General features: G+C 46.3%; 1 protein-coding gene across 1 annotated transcript in view; it reads left to right on the top strand.

Annotated features, from left to right (window-relative positions):
* LOC128694728 (aristaless-related homeobox protein-like) overlaps nt 1-6,352 on the top strand; it is a 38,352-nt gene extending 32,000 nt beyond the window's left edge. The window contains exon 4 of the mRNA XM_070095618.1: nt 5,631-6,352. Coding sequence (XP_069951719.1) covers nt 5,631-6,212 — 582 coding nt within the window. The 3' untranslated portion in view covers nt 6,213-6,352. The remainder of the gene's footprint in view (nt 1-5,630) is intronic.
* The last annotated feature ends 7,989 nt before the right edge of the window (nt 6,353-14,341 follow it).

Raw genomic sequence — 14,341 nt, 5'->3', positions numbered from 1 at the left:
GCCCCTTCTGAATACCCGCTCCAGATTACCCCTGTTATATAGGAGGGGGTGAGAGGGAAGGGGCGCAACCTGGAGGGGCAGTGGAGGGATGCGGGAAGGAATTGGAGGGTAAAGGGAAGAGGGGGAAGAAGAGGAAGGTAAAGGAAGCTGGATAGGTAGACTTCACGAAGTGCAGTAACTTGGGAAGTCTGTACTGTTACGATCATTGGGACGATTTTGTCTCACGGGAGAGTTTCTTCCAGTGGTATAACTTGTTCCAGGGCTATATCTTCTTCCAGTGGTATAACTTGTTCCAGGGCTATATCTTCTTCCAGTGGTATAACTTGTTCCAGGGCTATATCTTCTTCCAGTGGTATAACTTGTTCCAGGGCTATATCTTCTTCCAGTGGTATAACTTGTTCCAGGGCTATATCTTCTTCCAGTGGTATAACTTGTTCCAGGGCTATATCTTCTTCCAGTGGTATAACTTGTTCCAGGGCTATATCTTCTTCCAGTGGTATAACTTGTTCCAGGGCTATATCTTCTTCCAGTGGTATAACTTGTTCCAGCAGTACGCACTATTGTCCGACTTAATCAGGAATGTGCTGTAAGCGGTAAACATTCGTATAACAGCGTCCAACTTCTTGAGGGAAATGCTTAGGAATATATTAACTTTGGACGTTTTTACTGAACACAGTTTGGTCCTTGGACCTCGATCACTTCAGATATACCTGGAATGATGATGTACTCAATCCATCTACTCTGACTGATGGACTGAGTACATCGACTCCAAGCGGATGGACTGATTACCTCAATCTTCAACTATTCTCCTCTGTACTTATCTGAGGAAGCCACTGCCAAGCGAAATGTTTCCATCTTTTTATCCAAGGACCGAAAGGCGCTCAGTGAAGGTGTTCTCAGTGAAGGCGCCAGTGTTCACTTCCCTTACAAAGGTAGACAGGGAAGAGAGAGGTTTGCCTCTTAGTGTTCACTCTCACAAGACTGAGTCAGCTCACAGTCTGGTCGTAACGGGCGTGACCAGACTGGTTTCTCAGGGTGGCTGCCATTCTTTGGCACTTGGCACCCTCTGGGAGGCCACTCCAGGTTCCTTAACCGGAGGTTTGGTAAGCTGGTGGAAGAAGGATAGGTAAGGATAGTTTGTGGGGAAAAAAAGGGGGGGAACGCCACTCTCTTTTCTCAAACATGCCAGACAATACTATGTCATAGGATACAGGAGCTAGATATTAATATTGACCTCGGTTCACAGTCTCTTTGGCTTCAATATTATTTTTTATCAGGTCAACTCTGTCCTGTGTTTTTTGTTAGATGTTGTTATTGGAGTTACGGATGTGTTTGATGCTTATTATTGTTTATGTAAATGTTGTTGTTGTTGGTGGTGGTGGTGGTGGTGTTAGTGGTGGTGGTGATGGTGGTGGTGATGGTGGTGGTGGTGGTGGTAGTGGTGGTGGTGATGGTGGTGGTGATGGTGGTGGTGGTGGTGGTAGTGGTGGTGGTAGTGGTGGTGGTGGTGGTGGTAGTGGTGGTGGTGATGGTGGTGGTGGTGGTGGTGGTGATGGTGGTGGTGTTAGTGGTGGTGGTGATGGTGGTGGTGGTGGTGGTGATGGTGGTGGTGGTGGTGGTGATGGTGGTGGTGGTGTTAGTGGTGATGGTGGTGGTGGTGATGTTAGTGGTGGTGATGGTGGTGGTGGTGATGTTAGTGGTTTTGGTGATGGTGGTGGTGGTGATGTTAGTGGTTGTGGTGATGGTGGTGGTGGTGATGTTAGTGGTTGTGGTGATGGTGGTGGTGGTGATGTTAGTGGTTGTGGTGATGGTGGTGGTGGTGGTGGTGATGGTGGTGGTGATGATGATGTTAGTGGTTGTGGTGATGGTGGTGGTGGTGATGTTAGTGGTTGTGGTGATGGTGGAGGTGGTGGTGATGGTGGTGGTGATGATGATGTTAGTGGTTGTGGTGATGGTGGTGGTGGTGATGTTAGTGGTTGTGGTGATGGTGGTGGTGGTGATGGTAGTGGTTGTGGTGATGGTGGTGGTGATGATGTTAGTGGTTGTGGTGATGGTGGTGGTGATGGTGGTGGTGGTGGTGATGTTAGTGGTTGTGGTGATGGTGGTTGTGGTGATGTTAGTGGTTGTGGTGATGGTGGTGGTGGTAGTAGGTGTTGAACAACTCTCCCGTTATGCAAGCAAAAATTAAGTGAGGCAGCAGGTACGTAAGATTCAGGTGAGGCATTAGGTTCGTAAAACACAGGTGAGGCAGTAGGTACGTAGGATCAGGATCATCTCTGAGGATCTTACTAATTGGCTTTCTTGTTAGTGTTAAGATCTTTCATCCCTACTCTCTAATAGAGAGAGAGAGAGAGAGAGAGAGAGAGAGAGAGAGGAGGGGGGAGAGCCTCAACAACTGTTGCTCAAATTCACGATATACCAGTTCATTTCTCTCTCGCTCTCTCTCTCTCTCTCTCTCTCTCTCTCTCTCTCTCTCTCTCTCTCTCTCTCTCTCTCTCTCTCTCTCTCCTTCCCACTTCAGTCCCCTTTACAGAGACTTTCTCCCTGTTCTCCCTCATTCTTTCTTCCTCCTTCATATCTGTCTCTTACCCTACGCCCTCCGTCTCCCTATTTCTGCCTCCAACTTTTTCTCCCAATTTTCCCCTCGTCTGTCCCTATCCTCTGCTACTCTGTTCGCCTCATCGTCCTCCTATCCTCCAACTTTCTAACACTAGTCATTGCCACAGCCGCTGTTGCTACAGCAGTAGCTGTTGTAGACGCAGTTGCTACAGCAGTAGCTATTGTAGACGCAGTTGCTACAGCAGTAGCTGTTGTAGACGCAGTTGCTACAGCTGTACCTATTGTAGACGCAGTTGCTACAGCAGTAGCTGTTGTAGACGCAGTTGCTACAGCTGTACCTATTGTAGACGCAGTTGCTGCAGCAGTAGCTATTGTAGACGCAGTTGCTACAGCAGTAGCTATTGTAGACGCAGTTGCTACAGCAATAGCTGTTGTAGACGCAGTTGCTACAGCAGTAGCTATTGTAGACGCAGTTGCTACAGCAGTACCTATTGTAGACGCAGTTGCTGCAGCAGTAGCTATTGTAGACGCAGTTGCTACAGCAGTAGCTATTGTAGACGCAGTTGCTGCAGCAGTAGCTATTGTAGACACAGTTGCTACAGCAGTAGCTGCTCTAGACGCAGTTGTAACCTTCAGCTGCCTCTCTCTAAAAGGGTTAAAAAAAACGCAAAAAAAAAACTACCCTAAGTGAACTCAGTTTAATCAGCATCTTGTTTTTCATGGTGTTTTTGTGTGTGTTTTTTCTTCATGTCTGTATTTACAACAGCAAAATCAAATGTTACATTAGATGCAACTGTGTCTACTGAGCTGACCTTGATGTTTATTTTGGTTTTAATTGAGGTTACAACACTACCAGTGTTTCTTCTATTTGTGATCTAAGATGCGTCGTAACTCACTTCTTAAGTCGTTCACGTTCACGTTCACGTTCACTCTAGGCCACATCTACATCTTAGTCTTCTTACTACATATATATATATATATATAATATATATATATATATATATATATATATATATATATATATATATATATATATATATATATATATATATATATATATATATATATATATATATATATATATTCTTCGTGAGTTTTTTCCTTTTATTATTTCTGGCTCTTATCCACCTTGCAGTTTATCGAAAACATTTGGGTGGTGGGTTATGGCTGCGGTGGTGTCAGGGATGTGACATTGAAGTGCCTTATGCGTGACACTGAGTGCCACATGCGTGACACTGGGTGCCACATGCGGGGCTGCCGCTGACGCCCTACGCCTTGAGACAACAAGGGAGGCTGCTGCTGGCGGCAATTATAAAGTCGTTAGCTCAATTAATGTGGGATTAATGTGTTGCTGCAAGACGTACACAACCCCTGACGTCAACAGACGTTCGGGGAGGCTGAGGTGGGGGTGGAGCAGTCTGGCGGACGATCGCCAGACTGACGAAGGATGGAGAAGACGAGCGGAGGAACGTTAGTCAGAGAAAGGGGTGTAGATTACCTGGGCATTTGATCGCCAGATGGAAGAAAGCTGTACATTAAACAAATAAAGGATCGCCAGACAGGAGAAGAGACGCCAGTTACCGTCTACAGTCACTCCCGAGAGGGTCGTCTCTGACTCTAATTTGACGTGAGGCATCTTAATTTACACTCCTTGTTTGTTTATCTTTCCTCTTCTTCCTTGGCTTTGGTTACACTGTGTCTCCTCTCTTCCTGCTGCCATCTACCGCCATCCGTTGCTACTCCAGTGCCACATATTGCCCTTCTGGTGCTACTTACAGGCTCTCTGGGGCCATGGAATGCTACTAAGTGCTTATAATGCCTCTCTGGCGTTAACTGCTACCTCTAGTACCACCTAGATCACCCCTAGTGGTACCTATTGCCACTCCAGTACCACCTTGTGCTGGAGATAAGTGGGATACAACACAGACACTGAAAAAATACACACAGATGCAGTATAATGCGAGCTTTTATCAACACATATCGTCCACACAGTGGGGCTTTATTAAGTCAAACTATTTGTGACGTGATAAAGCCCACTCTATGGGCGAAATGTCGTCAACAGAGAATCACATTATACTGCAATCGTGTCTGTTTTGCCACCGCCTTGCGGTACAGAGTCTCGGCAGGAAATCAGCGGAGCTGTAGAAATGACTCGAGGAAGACTTGCCAATCACTATCAGCTTCAGAGACCGCTCAGGCGACCTTGCTGGGTCCGTGTTAGAGTATCTTCATTGAGGAATAATTATCAGATGGTTGAGCGAGTGGCAGATCCTCAGAAGGTGATCGTTGGGTCGTGGAAGCTGATGACTGTTAGTGTCAGCAGTCAGAAGGAGCAGTAACTGTTGTTGACTATGTTATCTCAGTGGTAATAGACTTACTTCTTCCTTATATTTTCCTTCTTTCTTCCTTCTTCATTCTTTCTTCCTTCTTTCTTCCTTCTTTCTTCCTTCTTTCTTCCTTCTTTCTTCCTTCTTCCTTCTTCCTTCTTTCTTCCTTCTTTTAACCCTTTTTTTATTTGTCTTCTTTGCCTGTCCATTTGTCTTAAGTAGACAGCAAGGACTTTTAAAAAAATAATTACGGGGGACCGATTCTGATGTCACACACTTGTCTATTCGACTGAAGACGTCTGCTACGTAGGCGAAACGCTTAGGAAATAAAATATATTAAAGTATTCCATGAGTGTTTTTCTTCTCCTCGAAACTGTTATCATGTCAGGTGATTTTTTTAATAACGTGATAGAAACGTTGGATGACTTGTATTAGGTCTGCATGGTCCAGTGGTTAGAGCTTGGCACTGGCTCACCGTGGGTTTAGACCACACTCTGTTCTGTTAATAATGATGGTACTAATGTTCCCTGCAGAGCGTTCATAAGAACATAGGAAAGGAGGAGCACTGCACAAGGTCTACTGGCCCATACTAGGCAGGTTCTTCTCAAACCTTAAACCCACTAACAAAAAAGTATTTTCCCAGCAAATTTTGAGTGTTACCCAAGGAATAGGCTTCGATAACCCTACTAACTTATGTGCAAGTTCTGGTAGGAAGAATCTAACCTGTGTTCTTGTCCCCCCCAGGTGTGGTTCCAGAACCGTCGGGCCAAGTGGAGGAAGAGGGAGAAGGCACTGGGGCGTGAGAGCCCCTCCTTCATGGGAGTGGACCACCCCCTGGGCACCATGCCCGACCTGCCGCTGCCTCTGGCACCGCCACCACATTCCGTCGCCGCCTCCGCCGCCGACCTGCTCCATCTGCACGCTCTCCACGCCCTCCACCTCCACCCTTTCCTGCACCCTTCCCACGCCCCAGGTCTGCATCCCAAGGGTCCTCCGCCCCTGCACGCCCTCCTGCACCACTACATGCTGCCTCCGGGGCTGCCCCTGCTGCACCCTGCCTCCAGTGTAGCTCAGGGTATCCACCTCCCTATGATGGCCACCTCCACCGCCGCCTCCGCCAGCCCAGACGCCTCCCCTGCCCACTCCCCGCCCATCACCACCGCCACCGCCACCACGCCCACAGGAGCCCCAGCATCCCCGCCCACAGGATTGCCGCTGGACTGCCGTGGAGCCTCCGTCGACCTCCTGCGACTGAAGGCTCGGCAACACCAGGCTCTACTGGAGCGCCTCTCACCTCCCTCCTCCAGTGTACACGCCTCCTCCTGAACATACACGCCAGGCTACATCCACCTCCACGACCAGTCTTGGAGCGCCTCTCTCTCACCCACGTAGTGGAGAGACCGTGGACTCGTTTCCCAGGACGAACGGAGACATATGGGCAAGTCTCCCTGCATTCGCAACCCTTTGTCACCCAGCAGTATATTGTTACCTAGGAACTAGTCAGGTGTCTGGGGTTGTAACCTGGAAAAGGGCACCTAAAAATCTCAACAGGAAAAATAATCCACGTTGCTTGACTTTCCCGAATTATCCTGGGATAATAACTTTACCAGGATCGTAGGTCATTGGTTCAGGGAACCGATAAGTTGATAAATTAGACACATGTGTAGCACTTGGGTATGTTTATTGACGAGACGTTTCGCAACACAGTGGCTTCATCAGTCCAATAGAAAGGAGAATAGTGAAGATTAGGAGTGTGATTTAATCAGTCCGTCAATCTTGAAAAGACTGATGGATTGATTATATCGACTCCAGGCTGAGGGACTGAGTACCTCAAACTCCTTCTGATCTCACCATTTTTCTTTGTACTGGACTGATGAAGCCACTGTGTGGCGAAAGGTTTCCTCAATAAAGATACCGGAGTGTTGCACACGTGTCTAATTTATCTCCCAGGATTGTCAACCCAAAGAACAAATTAATCGCCCACGTCACACAACATGCCCCTGCAGTAGCTACTGCAGCAGCAGTTTATGAACACGAAGGAGCCCCTGGTGTTAACTGTTGCTGTGTTCAGTGTTCATGCGCCTGCATGAGCTCCCTTATACATGTTCTTAGTTGTGTCGCAAACTACAGTAAATTCTGGCAAAGTCCTTAGTTGGGGCTGGTGATATCCTCGTTAGCAGCTGATGAAGTTTTAAGTTACAGCAGCTTACTGTAGAACCTTAGAACCCTTGGTCGTTAAGCGAGGTTCAGCTACCGTGGTCGTTAAGCGAGGTCCAGCTACTGTGGTCGTTAAGAGAGGTCCAGCCACCGTGGTCATTAAGCGAGGTCCAGTGGATGTACTGGGTGTCTCCCAGGAAGACTGCACCCGATGGCGTCCGATTTTGTGATGGTAGCGCCAATGATATGAAGATGAGGCAAAGATAAGTAGCCAGTCATATTCCCGGTAGGACCAGGACGACCTCGGAATCACCTTCATCACTCGTCTTAGTAGGGAGGTCTCAACAACAAGTTTTCTCGCAATCAAGAGGACCAGGTAAAGGTGTGAGGAGTGAAGGTAGAGGCCACAATCCTGTTGCAGACATCACCCTCCTGTTGCAAACATTACCCTCCTGTTGCAGACATCACCCCCTGTTGCTAACATCACCCTCCTGTTGCAAACACCCTCCTGTTGCAAACACCCTCCTATTGCAAACATCACCCTCCTGTTGCAGACATCACCCTCCTGTTGCAAACATCACCCTCCTGCTGCAAACGCCACCTTTCTGTTGCAAACGTCATCAACCCATCAACACAGACGCACCTCCTGGCGCAAACGTCACTGATTAAAGGCATCTTTCTGACGCAAAACAAGTTCCTTCTGACGTAGACGTCACACCCCTTCCCTGGCAGGCATCCCCTCCCTCACTCCCTGACGAAGACAATCTCCCTGCTGGTGCAGGAATCACCCCTCAGTCGGCTCCCTTCAAGTCATTCCGAGTGTGTCTTCCGGGTGTGCCAGAGAGGACGGCAACGAGATCTTTAATAACCTCTTCATCAACCTATCATTTTGTCAGATCAGTGGACAGTCTGCATGTGCCTGAGGACCCCTTCCCTGCCCTCTGTTTACCTGCTGCCCTTGGCCCTTCTTCCTACCCTGAGTAAGACCCGTTCCTCCCTGCTCTGTCGATCGGGGCTTTGGATCCCTTTTCCTCTGCCCTTGTCCCCCCCCCCATCCCGAACTCACATTCTTTATTGACAACTATTCAGCCAATCTGGCCAATTTGTCAATAGATTAACGATTTTGAACCTTGGAGGAGAGGAGCGGGGAGACCAACTTTGCTTTCAGCCTCGGGTCAATTTTTGCCCTTATTGGCACACGGCCCAGAGCCCAAATTGGCCATTTAAACAACCTTTATTGACACTAGCCAGCAAACCCAGCTAATTTACGAGGCTCACGGGACACTGATGCTAATTAATTAAGGCGGTAAGGTCGTAATTGACGTGGCGGGAGTGGCCCAGAATATTAGGCCGGGTTTATTTACTCTCTCTCGACAATACACTCTCAGCCTCGCTAAGTTTCCAGGACCCACGATTTATTTCTGCTGTGTGTGTGTGTGTATGTGTGTGTGTGTGTGTGTGTGTGTGTGTTCGTATACATGGAGCGTCTGCCTCTCTGTGTTCAGTGTTCATCATCCACACGGCAGGCAGTTGTAAGCTACTGCCGTGTCTTTGTGTGGAGCGTCTGCCTGTCTGCCATTCCTATTGGTTATTCCTAAGGCAGACAGTTGTAAGGTGTTGAAGATCACACATCAGAGGCTGGAGAGGTACATCAGAGGCTGGAGAGGTACATCAGAGGCTGGAGAGGTACATCAGAGGCTGGAGACGCACATCAGAGGCTGGAGAGGTACATCAGAGGCTGGAGACGCACATCAGAGGCTGGAGAGGTACATCAGAGGCTGGAGACGCACATCAGAGGCTGGAGAGGTATATCAGAGGCTGGAGACGCACATCAGAGGCTGGAGAGGTACATCAGAGGCTGGAGAGGTACATCAGAGACTGGAGAGATACATCAGAGGCTGGAGAGGTACATCAGAGGCTGGAGAGGTACATCAGAGGCTGGAGAGGTACATCAGAGGCTGGAGAGGTACATCAGAGGCTGGAGAGGTACATCAGAGGCTGGAGAGGTGCATCAGAGACTAGAGAGGTACATCAGAGGCTGGAGAGGTACATCAGAGGCTGGAGAGGTACATCAGAGGCTGGAGAGGTGCATCAGAGACTGGAGAGGTACATCAGAGACTGGAGAGGTGCATCAGAGACTGGAGAGGTGCATCAGAGACTGGAGAGGCACAAACACACTGGGCCTCGCAGTTTTCTAAGCGAAATGAAGCTTCCTTAACTTTTCTGGTTAAGAACGTGCGAGTAAGCTAATAGTGGTGGGCTGGGGTTGGCGTGTTCAAGTTGGCGGTGGTAGCCAATTGACCGAGGCTCCGTCAACACCGCCAGTGTTTGCCCTCCTGCTGGACCCGTCCCCTCCCTCTTTCCTGCCTCAGCCGGCCTTATCTTCTTCTTCCCCCTCCCCCTCCTCCCCCCTCCCCCTTGTCTCCCTCCTCCTTCTCCCTTTCCTGCTTCTGCTGTTTACTGGCTCTTATTATGTCTTTTTTTTCCCTCCCCCCTCTCTCACTGTTTCTGTCTGCTGTCTCTTACTGTCTCTCTGTTTGATGCTGTTTCTTCCTGTCTGCTGATGCTGCTTCTCCATCTGATGATGACTGTTATGGTGACGATGATAATGACTGTTATGGTGACGATGATAGTGACTGTTATGGTGACGATGATAATAACTGTTATGGTGACGATGATAGTGACTGTTATGGTGACGATGATAATAACTGTTATGGTGACGATGATAGTGACTGTTATGGTGACGATGATAATAACTGTTATGGTGACGATGATAGTGACTGTTATGGTGACGATGATAATAACTGTTATGGTGACGATGATAGTGACTGTTATGGTGACGATGATAATAACTGTTATGGTGACCATGATAGTGACTGTTATGGTGACGATGATAATAACTGTTATGGTGACCATGATAGTGACTGTTATGGTGACGATGATAATAACTGTTATGGTGACCATGATAGTGACTGTTATGGTGACGATGATAGTGACTGTTATGGTGACCATGATAGTGACTGTTATGGTGACGATGATAGTGACTGTTATGGTGACCATGATAGTGACTGTTATGGTGACGATGATAGTGACTGTTATGGTGACGATGATAGTGACTGTTATGGTGACGATGGCAGTGACTTATGGTGAAGGTGATAGTGACTGTTATGGTGACCATGATATTGATTGTTATGGTGAAGATGATAATGATTGTTATGGTGACGATGATAGTGACTGTTATGGTGACGATGATAGTGTCTGTTATGGTGACGGTGATAGTGATTATGGTGACCATGATAGTGACTGTTATGGTGACCATGATAGTGACTGTTATGGTGACCATGATAGTGACTGTTATGGTGACCATGATAGTGACTGTTATGGTGACCATGATAGTGACTGTTATGGTGACGATGACAGTTATTATTATGGTGAGGATGTGAAGGTGAGAGTGAGTTTATTTACATCGATAGTGATAGTGAAGGTGACAGTGACTCTCAAAGACACTGCTTGAGTGGGTTACCTCCACTTCCTCGGATCAAGGTAGAGGGTGGGGGAAGTCTGTGGCGTTCCCACTCGATACGATTGTCACCATGTGAAGCGCTAAACTCGTGTGGGATCATTCGATATATGAGGAGGAGGGTGTTGAAGGCTCGATCCTCCCGGCCACTAATCTCTCTCTCTCTCTCTCTCTCTCTCTCTCTCTCTCTCTTCATTAAGTGTTTCCATTCCTCTCATCCACTTCTTTCTCCCCTTCTCTTCCCCTCCTCCTACCCTCAATCTCTTCTTTCTGCTCCCCTCTTTCTCCTCCATTCCCCTCATCCACCTTCCCTCCATTTCTCCTCCACTCTCCTCCACTTTACCGCCTCCATACTCCTCCCAGCTGGCTCTTCCCGGTTTCGATGGAACAATCCTACAAATTTGTTCAGCTCGTCCTGTTCTCGATGGAACAATCGTACACACCTGTTCAGCTCACCCTGTTCTCGATGGAACAATCCTACACACCTGTTCAGCTCACCCTGTTCTCGATGGAACAATCCTACACACCTGTTCAGCTAGCCTTGGTTCCGATGGAGCAATCCTACACATTTGTTCAGCTCGTCCTGTTCTCGATGGAACAGTCGTACGCATCTGTTCAACTCGCCCTGATCGCGATGGAACAATCCTACACACCTGTTCAGCTCGCCCTGATCTCGATGGAACAATCCTATACATCTGTTCAGCTCGCCCTGGTCTCGATGGAACAATCCTACGCACCTGTTCAGCTCGCCCTGGTCTCGATGGAACAATCCTACACATCTGTTCAACTCGCCCTGATCTCGATGGAACAATCCTACGCACCTGTTCAGCCTGCCCTGGTCTCGATGGAACAATCCTACGCACCTGTTCAGCCTGCCCTGGTCTCGATGGAACAATCCTACGCACCTGTTCAGCCTGCCCTGGTCTCGATGGAACAATCATACACACCTGTTCATTTCGTCCTGGTCTTTTCCAAGTGAACAATTGTTGGCTGCTACAAATATATAAATATTCGTTCACTGTTCCAGGTGAACAATGGCATTCTGCTCCACATAAATGAACAAATTATTCACTGCTTCAAATGTACAAAAGCCTGTTTACTGTTGTTCCCTGTAATAAGAGAAGCGGTCGGCTGTTGAATGTAAACAATCGGCTGTTGAATGTAAACAATCAGCTGTTGAATGTAAACAATCGGCTGTTGAATGTAAACAATCAGCTGTTGAATGTAAACAATCGGCTGTTGAATGTAAACAATCGGCTGTTGAATGTAAACAATCAGCTGTTGAATGTAAACAATCGGCTGTTGAATGTAAACAATCAGCTGTTGAATGTAAACAATCGGCTGTTGAATGTAAACAATCGGCTGTTGAATGTAAACAATCAGCTGTTGAATGTAAACAATCTGCTGTTGAATGTAAACAATCAGCTGTTGAAAGTAAACAATCAGTTACTGAATGTAAACAATCGGCTGTTGAATGTAAACAATCAGCTGTTGAAAGTAAACAATCAGTTACTGAATGTAAACAATCGGCTGTTGAATGTAAACAATCGGCTGTTGAATGTAAACAATCGGCTGTTGAATGTAAACAGTCAGCTGCTGGTGTCATGTGGGTTTGGATAACGTGGATGGGGTAAGAGTACTGACGTAGGCTGGTAGTACGTATAATATAACAGAAAGTATGGGGAAGCACCAACAGCCGACCTATCTCTCTCTGCTGCCTATCTTGACTGACTCACAAGTGTCTACAGGGTGAGGGGGTGTTTGAAATCCTGCTATGGTCAGCAGCAATATGAGTACAGTCAATGATTCACACAGACGGTTGGTAGTGAGTCATCTACTGGTACACTGGTTACTGGTAACTGGTTACTAGGAACTGGTACTACTACTGAGTCATCTACTGGTACACTGGTTACTGGTAACTGGTTACTAGGAACTGGTACTGCTACTGTGACTGAATGTAAATAATCAATCAGCTGTTGAATGTAAACAATGAATCAGCTGTTGCATGTACACAATCAGCCGATGAATGTAAGCAATCAATCAGCTGTTGCATGTACACAATCAGCTGTTGAATGTAAACAATCAATCAGCTGTTGAATGTAAACAATCAATCAACTGTTGCATGTAAACAATCAATCAGCTGTTGAATGTAAACAATCAGCTGTTGAATGTAAACAATCAGCTGTTGCATGTACACAATCAGCCGTTGAATGTAAACAATCAATCAGCTGTTGAATGTAAACAATCAGTCAGCTGTTGCATGTACACAATCAGCTGTTGAATGTAAAAAAATCAATCAACTGTTGAATGTAAACAATCAATCAGCTGTTGAATGTACACAATCAATCAGCTGTTGAATGTAAACAATCAATCAGCTGTTGAATGTAAACAATCAATCAGCTGTTGAATGTAAACAATCAATCAGCTGTTGAATGTAAACAATCAATCAACTGTTGAATGTAAACTATCAGCTGTTGAATGTAAACAGTCAATCAGCTGTTGCGTGTACACAATCAGCTGATGAATGTAAACAATCAATCAGCTGTTGCATGTACACACATCCTTCATTCACATTTTGTTTTTTTAACTAAAAAAACTCTACTTCGAATCATTCATCAGCATTTCCAGCACTGGCATGTTTATTGATGACTAAGACACATGTGCAGCACCTGTGTATCTTTATTGATGACTAAGGCATGTGCAGCACCTGTGTATCTTTATTGATGACTAAGACACATGTGCAGCACCTGTGTATCTTTATTGATGACTAAGACACATGTGCAGCACCTGTGTATCTTTATTGATGACTAAGACACATGTGCAGCACCTGTGTATCTTTATTGATGACTAAGGCATGTGCAGCACCTGTGTATCTTTATTGATGACTAAGGCATGTGCAGCACCTGTGTATCTTTATTGATGACTAAGGCATGTGCAGCACCTGTGTATCTTTATTGATGACTAAGGCATGTGCAGCACCTGTGTATCTTTATTGATGACTAAGACACATGTGCAGCACCTGTGTATCTTTATTGATGACTAAGACACATGTGCAGCACCTGTGTATCTTTATTGATGACTAAGACACATGTGCAGCACCTGTGTAACTTTATTGATGACTAAGGCATGTGCAGCACCTGTGTATCTTTATTGATGACTAAGACACATGTGCAGCACCTGTGTATCTTTATTGATGACTAAGACACATGTGCAACACCTGTGTATCTTTATTGATGACTAAGACACATGTGCAGCACCTGTGTATCTTTATTGATGACTAAGACACATGTGCAGCACCTGTGTATCTTTATTGATGACTAAGGCATGTGCAGCACCTGTGTATCTTTATTGATGACTAAGGCATGTGCAGCACCTGTGTATCTTTATTGATGACTAAGACACATGTGCAGCACCTGTGTATCTTTATTGATGACTAAGACACATGTGCAGCACCTGTGTATCTTTATTGATGACTAAGACACATGTGCAGCACCTGTGTAACTTTATTGATGACTAAGGCATGTGCAGCACCTGTGTATCTTTATTGATGACTAAGACACATGTGCAGCACCTGTGTATCTTTATTGATGACTAAGACACATGTGCAACACCTGTGTATCTTTATTGATGACTAAGACACATGTGCAGCACCTGTGTATCTTTATTGATGACTAAGACACATGTGCAATACTTGGGTATCTTTACTGATAAGGCACATGTGCAACACATGTGTATGTTTATTAATGAATAAGAGACATGTGCAACACCTGTGTATCTT

Source organism: Cherax quadricarinatus, chromosome 51 (assembly GCF_038502225.1).
Source record: "Cherax quadricarinatus isolate ZL_2023a chromosome 51, ASM3850222v1, whole genome shotgun sequence".
In the NCBI taxonomy this organism is placed as follows: domain Eukaryota; kingdom Metazoa; phylum Arthropoda; class Malacostraca; order Decapoda; family Parastacidae; genus Cherax; species Cherax quadricarinatus.
Note: the sequence above shows the minus strand (reverse complement) of the source record. Positions and strands in the feature narration are given on the sequence as shown.